This window comes from Salvia splendens, chromosome 13 (genome assembly GCF_004379255.2).
Source record: "Salvia splendens isolate huo1 chromosome 13, SspV2, whole genome shotgun sequence".
Classification (NCBI taxonomy): domain Eukaryota; kingdom Viridiplantae; phylum Streptophyta; class Magnoliopsida; order Lamiales; family Lamiaceae; genus Salvia; species Salvia splendens.
In genome coordinates, this window is record NC_056044.1 from 33,733,584 (window position 1) to 33,745,248 (window position 11,665).

An 11,665-nucleotide genomic window follows, 5' to 3' on the forward strand; every position below is an offset into this window, starting at 1 on the left:
TTAAAAATAAAATAAAATTACAACATAAAATAAAAATACAACTTAAAATTCAAAACAATAAAAAAACACTTAATTAAAATCCTAATTATTTAATTCGAATTTTTTAAAATCCTAATTATTAAAATCCTAATTATTTAATTAAAATCCTAATTATTTGCGTTTGATTAATTTCATTTTTTAATTCGATTTTTTTTAAAAAAATGATTTATTGCGTCAGCGTGACGATGCCCACTCGCGGGCCGGCGAGTGGGCGTCACGCATGGCGCCGAAGCGTGCCACGTCGCCTCGGCGCGTGGCGAGACGTCTCGCCATTCGTCACAGCGGGACGGGACGCGGAACGGGCAGGGGACGAGACGGGGCGCTGCAACGCGTCACGCCGTCATCTCGTCCCTTCGTGATGGAATACGGGCCACCCGCGTGACGCGTTGCAGGTGGCCTTAGAAACAAGCAAAAGGAGTCAAAATGAACCTTTATAAATGCTATAATACTTAGCTAGAAGTCATCAAATTATTAGTGACCTTTTGTGTCTTTAAATTATGCAAATTAAATAAAACAAAAATAAAGAAAATTGTACAAAGAACTATTTCAAAACTTTGTGGAAAAGAAATTTTCTAATTTCACCTGTGGATTTCTTTCTAGACGAAATAGACTCATATTTATTGACCACCAGTTAAATTCTGAGGTTTTTTAACCAAAAAAAAATATCATTTTACTATTAGTTTGTGTCAAGTAAATTACGAAAGAGATTCATTCTCAACTAGATATTTGACCATAGGTTCACTGACTATATGGGGGTTGTATGGTGTGGACAACTCTAATTATAAATTTGTGACTTCTTCATAAGATTTTTTTTAAAAAAAAATTATTTAATTAGACTTAATGATTAATTGTTATGTCAAAGTATATATAGCATTTTCTCAAAGAGATTTTCTAATGACAATGGTTTTGTGCCTTTAGTTGTCTACGGCCCATTAGCCCATAAGTATAATAATCAAGGAGTAATATATATTCCTACCCATTTTAGGCCCATTAGCCCATTAGTATAATCATCCAGGAGTATTATTATTGTGTTTCAAAATAAAAATAAATAAATAAAAATTTATTTAAAAAGAAGTAAATTTATTTTTTTAAATAGTCATATATCTATGTGAGGATAAATATTAAATACCATGCATTTCTTTGGATTCGGCCATATATTAAAAATGAATGTATGAATCATCAATCCATTTCTATACTATATCAGTCACTATAATCATTTTTCTTTGGATTAATGATGTGCATGTGCTATTACCATGTAAAGTGTAAACACTGTGACAACAGAATTTTTAAGAAATCAAAAGGTAAAAACCACATTAATTTATATATTCATTTTATCCACCCAAACCAAGGAACATGAACTCCACCAAAATTTGAGGTAAATACTAGAAGAAAAAAACATTTCCAGCAAGATAAAATCAAATAAAAAATTGGAAAATAAATAAAAGTGATAATAGTACAAATCTGGACCACAAAAAATGGAATAAAAAACAAAACAAAATTATTAGATAATCCCACTTGTCATGCCCCATATCTTCCAATTATAATAATTCCATAAAAAAATAAATTACTCCTATAAATTACTCCAATCTATGCATAAATCAAACCAGAGAGGGATGGTGGGATTCAGTGAGAAACAAGAAGGATTGGTTAAAGAATCATGGGAAGTCATGAAACATGATGTTTCTAATCTCAGTCTTCGGTTCTTCACCCTGTATGTAACTCTCTCTTTCTCACAATTCTTGATTATATATCAAAGTTGATTAATTTGAATGTTTCATTGTAGAATTTTGGAGATTGCACCAGCAGCTAAGGGGATGTTCTCATTTCTCAAAGACTCTGATGAAATCCCACAAAATAATCCAAAGCTAAAGGCTCATGCTGTTAAGGTTTTCAAGATGGTTGGTGTCTCTATATTTTCAATTTTTTTGGATATTGAAAAATTGGTAATGTTGATTAATTGGTGTTTTGATGAAATTGATGAAAGACATGTGAGTCAGCAATTCAGCTACATGAGAAAGGTGAAGTAGTGGTGGCAGACACTACTCTCAAATGGTTGGGAGCTATTCACCTTCAAAAAGGAGTCATTGACCCTCATTTCGAGGTAAATCTTTTTCTACTTTTATTTATTTTTATACTCTGAATCTCGAGAATCTAAGTTATCTTTGGCACATCTTTGAGTGCCAAAGATTGTGTTGGGGATGTGTTACGGACTCAATTCTCATATCGGTTGTGAGAACAACTTATTTAGGGTATATAGATTAAATGTGCTATCTCTCCTAACATGTTAGTCTTTTGGGATGAGTTCTCATGTTTGGTCTGTATCAGCATGATTAGTTAAATAATACTCCTCCGTCCTATTCTAAGTGAATCTCGAGAATCTAAGTATCAATTAGGGTAAGTAAAGCCAATAATATCGTTGAGGGCCAAAGATTAGTTAAATAATACTCCTCCGTCCTATTCTAAGTGAATCTCGAGAATCTAAGAATCAATTAGGGTAAGTAAAGCCAATAATATCGTTGAGGGCCAAAGATTATGTTGGGTATGATTAGTTAAATGAGGAAATCTAGTAGTTATTTGATTTATGAATTTTTTAGTCTGTCTAATAGCATTTGAAAATAAACTATTAAATTAACATGTTTCAATTTTTCTCTCAATTATCTTATTTATATACAAAACGATATGTTCTGGCGATGTTCGAATTAACAATATCTAACTAAAATAAGAAAAGAAATGAATACTTTGAAATAATTGGAAAGAAACAAAAGGAAATACTTTTTTCAATGAAACAATTGCATTTCGAGCATTATCAAAGACGTCGTTATGTACACAGACAAGACGATTTAAAAAATTGAAACTCACGAGAAGCAATATACAGGTTGTGAAAGAAGCATTGTTGAGAACGGTGAAAGAGGCGATGGGGGAGAAATGCAGCGACGAGATGAGTGGCGCGTGGGCGGACGCCTACGATCACTTAGCAACGGCAATCAAGAATGAGATGAAGGCTGAAGCATCTGCTTAATTAGTTACTGATAATCCTCTAATTTACGTTTGAAATCAAATAAATCTTGTAGTTTGGAGTCATAATGTACTAATCACTAGTGCCCAAATCAAGTTCATATCCTTTTTTAGTCCTTCAATTTTCATGTCTCTTTATACATACCTATTTTATAACATAACTTTTAACCGATTCTAAGATGTATTAGATGCTTTAACATTAGTTCCATGAAATCGATTCATGGTTTTGGGTATGAGCAGTCCGTGGTGTCCCACCAATCGAATTGCCTATAAATCAATGAAGGATTAGATTCGTCAATCAAAACATCACCACATCCAGAAAAAAAGGAAAAGATAAATGAAAAATTTGCCAAAGTTGTAGTACTATCATTTTTTTAGATGAACTACAAAATGTTCAAGTCAAAGAAGCGAGCCAAAACAAATAAAAGCATGAGACGTCACAAATCCAAACACAACTTGTCCACGAGACAGAAAAGAGAAACAACGCAAATCATACATAATAAATGGCTAGACAAATACCAATGACAATAGACCAAGAACAAAAAGACGACATCTCGACTACTAAAAAATTTTATTAAAAAAAACAATTAAACACCAAACTATGATCAAAAATGCATTTAAATCACCTCAAGCAAAAAATTGTATCGTGAAAATCTAAAATGGGATATTATTCGGATATAAATATCTGGCCCAATTAATCAACACAAATCAAGCCCGTAAACTAGTAATATGGGCTGCCCAGCAATTTCTACATTAATGGGCCTAAAAAACAATATTTCTAACATCATTCAGGCCTTGGCCCAAAATCTTGAAATATTAAATTGATTTTTTTTCGTTGATCTCATCTAATGCATACACTCGAGCCATGGAAATGGCAAGTAACAAAGAAATTAAATTGATTACAGATATTATATTGTCATAGTCTGAATTTATGTCTATATGTGTTAATAATATTTATTAGTATAATATCCAAATAAAATTTAGATAAAAACATATATGGATCAACACGAAAGTACTCAGAAGCATAGTCGAAAGCGAAATGTAACAAAAAAAAAAGCAATAAAGTTCACTTATTTGAAAGTGTATGAGTTTTTTTTAATTTCAATTGGGGATCAATGGTATATTTCTCTTGTATAACAAACTAGTTAAATGAAGAGTATTAAATTAGTATTAAATCTAATAGGAGAATCATATTAACAACTAAGTCACTACTTGCGTTTGAGTTAAGTAATAGATTTCACAATGATTAATTTGTCACAATTATTAATCTTATCTACCCCAATAATCCAATTATGATTCACTTTTTGTTAGAAATGTATTACGAAAAATATCGTTTACCCTTTATTTAATCTTGGTTAGAACTGCAACACTTCATTCAAAACTAAAATCATCAATAAAATTTGGGAAAAGTATTTTGTTGAAGGGCATTTAGAAAAACAAATGTAGGCTACATGTGTGGGAATTGGATAGCCATTGAGCATACAATTAAATTGATTTTACTAAAGAATATTGATATAATGTTGAAAAAGTATTTGAGAAATCTAATACTCCATTCGTCCCATAATAATTGTCACTCTTTTCCATTTCGGTCCGTCCCACAATAATTGCCACACTTCATTTTTACCATAAATGGTAAGTAGGTCTCACATTCCACTAACTAATTTCACTCACATTTATTATAAACCAATATAAAAAATTGGATCTCACGTTCCATTAACTTTTTCAACCATTTTTTTACATTTCTTAAAATACGTGCCCACAATAAGAGTGGCAATTATTGTGGAACGGATGGAGTATTATGCTCTTATTTTAAAATAAGAGAAAGCAACACAACTATTAATCTCTTGCAATGAATAGGATAAACAATGATTGAATTGGTAAGAAGTAATGAAATTTGGTGGAGAGAAAGACATAGCAAAAATCCAAGAAACTAAAACCAACTGTAATAACTCCATAAACCAGACCCCCCCCCCCCCCAACCCCACCCACCCCACCAGCCTGACCATATCCCTCATCACTTCTTCTTCTTCTTCTACTTGACCAATTCACATCATTATTACTTACATTCTCTTCAACACAAACACACACATTTCTTTTATTTATTCTCTTAAATTGTATAGAGTGATTAGAGAAGGAAATATCTCACACAAAACACACACACACAAAACACAATTGAGAAATGATAAGAGAGAAGATTTTCAGACTTCACAGGCACAAGTCTTCATCATCTTACTCATCAGCCACCACAGATGCATCTGCTCAGAAATTTGATTTCACTTTCTCCAAAATTCAAGCAACTCAGGTTCTTCTCCTTTCATTTGTGTATGTATGTGTATCTATGTTTCTTGATTTTTTTTTCAATTGAAAAGATGCCTTTTTTAATGGAATCTTGAGTTGGTTAGATGCAGATTCTCTGCACATGCTTTCTTATCCATATTGTTATGTAGTAACATGGGCTGGTTAGGGAATTTCCCATTCCTAGGTTGTCTTTTGTATTTATATAGATTAGATATTTTAGTATTTGATTATTTTGCAATTTGGTGAAATAGGTTAGAAATGTGAAAGTTTTTAGCTAATTGATGAAGAAATTGGGTAGTAAGGAGTGATAATCAATTGTCAGATAATGTGTTCAGTCAATCACAATTGCAAAAAAAATGTGAGATTTTAGCTAGTTGGGAGTAGAATCAGTGGTTTGGTTAGGAAACATTGCCACGTGGTATGTCTAGTTAATTATTATTGCAAAAATATTATTTCTTACTAAATTTTTTTTCATTATGTAGTTAAAATTGGCTGAAGATACTACGTAGCAATATATATGAGCAACTAAAACTTTTACTAATTAAGTAGTTAAAAGAGTTTAGCATCATTTGATTTAATAGTTGATTGGTGGCCATGAATATGTTTGAATCTAGAAGTTATATAGTTGCCTATGATGTTATTATAGTGGACCTAGGCAATAAAATGGTGGTTAGGACTACTACTTATAGCCAATAAAGATGAGTTTTGGTTATTATTTGATTCTCCTTTTCAAGACAATAATTAATTAGGCCTCTTTATTTGTTTTGTTATAGAGTTATGTCGTCACCTCCAATAAAAGTTGTCAAAATTTTAAGTTATGATAGATTGCTTTTTTGACTAAAGTGGTGCTATAATTGGAAATAAAATGTCCCGATAATAGTGATACGGTTGAAATCCACATTTTTTGGATCAATTTGCTATCTCGTAAATAGATAATTGATAGTATGTCATACTATGTCACACATTTTTCAAAGTTTTCATATATTTACTTGTTATTATATTACAGAAATTTCTATATATAGATCATCGGTTTATAAATTACACATAACATAATTTGTTATAATAATCATTTTAATATATAAAAGAGAGTCATTCTTCTTTATACTTTTGTAGTATAATATACAAGTGTAAGTATTAAAAAAATAATAAAGATGTTGGTGTGAGTGGCGAAGGGGCTTGACCCCATACGAAACATTTTTTTTTCAATTTTGTAAAGACTTTAAATTTATCAAAACTTATTTCAATTAATGTGCATACACCCTTAATCTAATCACCTAAAAAAATATAATTATTGAATTCATTTTAGAAATCACAGCCCCTATCAATTTTTTTCTGCGTCTGGCGTCCCTAAACTACTGGCCCGGCCGGCTGACAAGCCTAGGGCTGGGAAAAAATACCGAAATGCCGAAATACCGGCCTTATCGTACTGAAAAAATACCGAAAATACTGAATTTTTGTATACCGTGATTTTCGGTACGGTATGATACCTTACTGAAATATTTCGGTAAGGTAAAGGTATGAATTTTTATATACCGTGGCATATCGAAATTCGGTATATACCGTAATTTAAGGTATATACCATAAAATATGAATATAATAATATATAAAGTATTTTATATATTTTTAAATTATAAAATTTATTGTGAAATATAATATAATATGAATAAAATATACTAGTATTTAATACCCGTATATTATTTAAATTACTATAAAATATAAATAGTATTCTAAAAACTCAAATATTCAATTTTCATTGATATTGAAAGTAAGGTATACCGCAAAAGTATGGTATACCGAACTTTGGTACGGAATATCGAAAATGAGGTACGATATCGGTATGAAAATTCTCCATACCGAAAATAAGGTATACCGAAGTTTGGTATACCGAAAATTTTGGTAAGATAAAGGTATGATTTTTTCGCATACCGAATTTACGGTAAGGTATACGGTATGGTGGTTTCGATAAGGTATACTGTACCTACCCACCCCTAGACAAGCCCCCTATATGGAGACAGTTCATTTAAAGCATAATCAAATAATTATTGTAGTACAATTCATGACAACATAAACGTCACAAAATTTAATAAATCATTTGTAACTATTGTTCTCATTAATAAAAATTAATTACAGTATGTTTCTTGATGTGTTAGGTTCCAAAAGGATGGGACAAAATCTATGTCTCCCTCATCTCTCTAGAATCAGGTAAAACAGTGCGTAAATCGGTTAAGGCAAATGTGAAAAATGGGAGTTGCCATTGGACAGAAACCTTTGCAGAATCAATATGGATTTCAGACATTGATTTGGAGGAATGTCTCTTCAAATTCCTTGTTGCAACGGTTACACATTTCATTTCTTAGAAGATTATTATGTCTCTTTTCTAATATAACCAAAGATTCACATTTCTATACTTAATTATTATAGGGATCTTCCAAATCTAGTATTCTTGGAGAGGTTGAACTGAACCTTGCAGCTTTCTTGAGCTCGGAATCTCCGGTGTTAGTTACATTGCCTCTCAAAAAATGCAGCTACGGGACTGCTTTACAAGTAAGTTTGTTATGTGCTTTGATATCGTTCTGACATTGTCGCTTGCATGATAGTTGGAGATTTAGGATGAACACGGACGAATTAAAATGGAAAAATCAAACCGAACTAGAATCGTTTTTTTTATTTAAATAAAGGTGTTTTAGTAATTTTGTGTTATGATAATTTTTTTTGAAGTTTTATTATTTTAGTAAAATATGTGAATCAAGAATTTGTTCTATGTTGGATCTTTAATCTTATGAATGACTAAGATTAATAAAGAAGCAATGATATAAATATAACTTTTGGAAATTTGTTAAATTTTTCTAACTTTGGCTTAATATTTGTATGATTTCAATAAAAATCTTGTTGGAAAAACTGTGAAAAGTCTTCTTTTGCCCTCATTGTGATATGATTGGCTCTAGTTAATGAATGTGTGAAATTCTTGCTTCTTTGTAGGTTGAAGTGAAATGCCTCACACCAAAAACCAATCCAAGGTTTGTCACAATCTTGTTAAAATCTTTTATAAATGTAATCTTTTTTCTCACATTTTTTGTGTAATTGTTAATGCAAAGGGAAGAGAAATGGAGAGCCATGAATGCAGCAAAAGATGAGAGTTTAGATCATGAAAGCATAGAGAATCAATCTGAAGCATCAGACTCTTTCAACAAAAACAGCTTCAACAAAGTAAGTGAATTTTTTTGCAAAAAACTTCCCACTTTATGATGATCCATGGCCTAATGCTGTCGATTCTAGGAGACGTGCTACAGCTTCGACTCCATGGATGATTCTGTGGGGAGGCAGAGCAGCTACTCCTCTCATGGCTTTGGAAGGCAGGACTCGGTTGATTCGAATGAGAGCTGGAGCCATAGCTCGGTGAGGTCAGTTCGATCTCTTCAACGGAATCAGAGGGAGGAGTTCAGAAGATCTTGCCATGCTGCAGCCACTTTGCTCCAGCCAAATCTCTCTTTAAAGGAAGATGGTGATGACGATGATGGTAATGATTCGAACGTGAGAGAATTTGAGGCCGAGGCGAGGATGTGGGAGCAGAAGGCAAGGAAGTTGTCTGTGGATTTGGAGAGGCTGAGGGATGAGTTGTCTGATCAGAGTGTGTGTGTGACAAGGCTGAATATGGAGCTTGCTTCGTCGCGTTTGGAGTGCCAAGAGCTCACTCAAGAGATCGAAAACACGAAGGCCTTATTTGAGGAGGAGAGGCATACATTTTTAGGCCAGAAGGAGTTGGAAGAGGAGTTGAGGTTTCAGAGGGAGGAGAATGAGAATCGGTTCTCTCAGCTCAACAAGACCCGAGAATCAAACATTGAGCTTATCGCGATTCTTCAGGAGATGGAGGAGACTATTGAGAAGCAAAAGCTTGAGATAGAGAGCCTTTCTGTCTCTGCTAACAAACCATCAAGTGTTTATTTGAATGAGTCGAAGAATTCGAATGGTAGTGATTTGGAAGAGGAAAACAGCTGCGTCTCGGAGATGCAGGGAGCTCTCCAGTATGAGGTTTTGATCCTTGAAAATGCACTGCAGGAGAGGAACATAGAGGTGGGGATCGAGGAGGGTGTGTGGAGGCGCGTTGTCAAGGAGTTTGTCGTTGATTGCACGCGCGTATTAGCTCAGAAGGAAGACAAGATCATGAGTTTGGAAGGTAGGATGAATGTGTCCAAGATTAGCAATGAAGATAGTTGTGGATTTGAGAAGAAGAGTGAGATTCTTCAAGATGAGATTGCTGATTTTGATGATGGCGTCTTCGTCTCAGAGTCCTTAGACGAAATGATGGACGAAATGGATCAAACCGAGCTTATGAAGCTCTTGTCTGATCTGCAAGGAGAGAATATCTACTTGCTGCAGCGCGTTGGCGGTTTGGAAGCTCAGCTGAGGTACCTTACTGATATGAGTGAGACGAGGCGTGTGGAGCTGCAGCAGTCGGAGGGACAACGCGTGAATCTTGAGAAACATGTCAACAGATTGGGAGAGGAAATTGAGTCAGAAAAGGCTTTAATGAGGGAGAAGTTGAGTGAAATGGAGAGGAAGTGGTTGGAGGCCGAGGAAGGGCGTGTGGCATTAGGCGAAGTGAATGTAACGCTTCAGGCTACAGCCGAGAGACTAATGGAGGAATGCAACTGTGTTCACAAGTTCAACGGGGAGCTGAGGGAGCAGAAACGGGAGCTCCAAAGCCGGTGTTTGGCTTTGGAGACGAAAGCAAGAACGCTTCGAGAGTTTAAAGAGGATGTCGAAGATCTTGACTATGAATCGAAGGTGAAAGCCATCATCGATGAGCTGGACTCGAGGCTGGAGGTGTCTGAGGGCGAGAGGCTTCGTCTGGCTGAGGAGAATTCGCTGTTGCATATGCGGTTGGTGAAGGCGTCTGAGGTGGAGAAGGAGGTTTTGGGGCTGAGAGTGTTGGGGCAAGAGATGAGGCTTCGGAGCCAGAAGCTTGAGGCCTTGTTGAGGTCTGTCTCGAGGGATCACCAGGAGATGGAACGCGCGAATGCATCCATGGCTGAGGAGATTTGTATCCTGAAGAGGGCGGTGTGGAACGAGGAGGACTGCAGGAAAAGGAAGGTCGCGTTGGAGGAGAAGATTCTTCGGCTCGAAGGAGATTTGATAGCAAGAGATGCAGTGTGTGTGCAGGATGCAGAGATGAGGAATGAGCTGAATCTGATCAAGATTGTCAACAGTCAGCTGCTGATGAAGGTGAAACGTCTCGAGAGTCTAAGAGGAGACGAAGATGGATGCCGTAAATCCACTTCAAAATGTCATGGACCTCAAGTTCAGGTTGATCTCTCAATCTATCTCTTTGTTGTGTATTGTCTTTGCAATGGGGCGAGTATCCATTGCAACATGACAAATCTAACGCCCTTCGTCTCTTTCTAGACGCGCGAGAATGGACTTGCAGAGGCCAATGTGGAGTGTGAATCACAGCTTGAGAGGTACTGTATATATTCCTCTCTACAATTCTGTTTTAGTAGTTTTTTAAGGCATGGTATGGAAGAATGAAAGTTGGGGTTGGATTTTCTATTGTGTGGACAGTGCAAAAGGAGAAAATGAAAGAAAGATTAAACGGCTCGAGGCGGAGTTGCAAGAGATTCGGGAGCGATACTTTGATATGAGCCTAAACTACGCAGAGGTGGAGGATCAACGCGAGCAGCTCGTGATGAAACTCAGAGCTTTCAATGTCTAGAGCTCAACGATCCTCGGTTCATGCCGGTTTCTAGGAAGAAACCAGCATGAAAAGGGCCATGATTCTTGATGCAAGAAACCATTTTGAGGAAGTTTTGAGAAAGTAGATAATCATTTGATTTTTGAGGTACCAACAACATCTTCTTGAGTTGTTTGTAAATGAATGTCTGAAGAAGGGGGCTTCAACATATTTTTTTTTCACTTGGTTGTGCAGTTTCAAAAAGCATTCTTTTATGTAAAGGATTTGTTTGTGTTTTGAAATTGTAACGAGCAATGGGATATTTACATGAGTGGTCAAACGTTGAAAATATGAAGTAAAAAAGAGATCAATTTAATTCCAATAGAACCACTTCCCTAATCACCAATTGATTTTTGGACGAAAAAATCACTAGGATTTGGTTGTTCTTCCATCACCAATCACGAATAACATTATATCAAACCGAATGTGAATGTGAATGTGACACAAGTGATCCTCCGTAAAATCTAACATGGTATTGAACCGAATAAGAATGCGACAAAGCACTAGTGATTCTATTCGGATATTAACATAATACGAAGGACTTTACGTATAAGGGGGGCGTGTTGAAATATTCACATGTAAACT

At 35.0% G+C, this 11,665-nt stretch overlaps 2 protein-coding genes across 2 annotated transcripts; both read left to right on the forward strand.

Moving 5' to 3' along the window:
• Positions 1–1,592: 1,592 nt before the first annotated feature.
• LOC121760044 (non-symbiotic hemoglobin 2) lies at positions 1,593–3,176 on the forward strand. The gene is made up of 4 exons (XM_042155647.1): positions 1,593–1,750; positions 1,823–1,937; positions 2,024–2,140; positions 2,915–3,176. Exons 1-4 carry the CDS (start codon positions 1,629–1,631, stop codon positions 3,056–3,058), a joined length of 498 nt encoding a protein of 165 aa, XP_042011581.1. The 5' UTR covers positions 1,593–1,628; the 3' UTR covers positions 3,059–3,176.
• A 1,875-nt stretch (positions 3,177–5,051) lies between these two features.
• LOC121759951 (myosin-2 heavy chain-like) lies at positions 5,052–11,346 on the forward strand. Its single transcript, XM_042155536.1, has 8 exons — positions 5,052–5,356; positions 7,503–7,688; positions 7,774–7,896; positions 8,332–8,369; positions 8,448–8,559; positions 8,629–10,656; positions 10,756–10,811; positions 10,912–11,346. Exons 1-8 carry the CDS (start codon positions 5,234–5,236, stop codon positions 11,060–11,062), a joined length of 2,817 nt encoding a protein of 938 aa, XP_042011470.1. The 5' UTR covers positions 5,052–5,233; the 3' UTR covers positions 11,063–11,346.
• Positions 11,347–11,665: the final 319 nt, after the last annotated feature.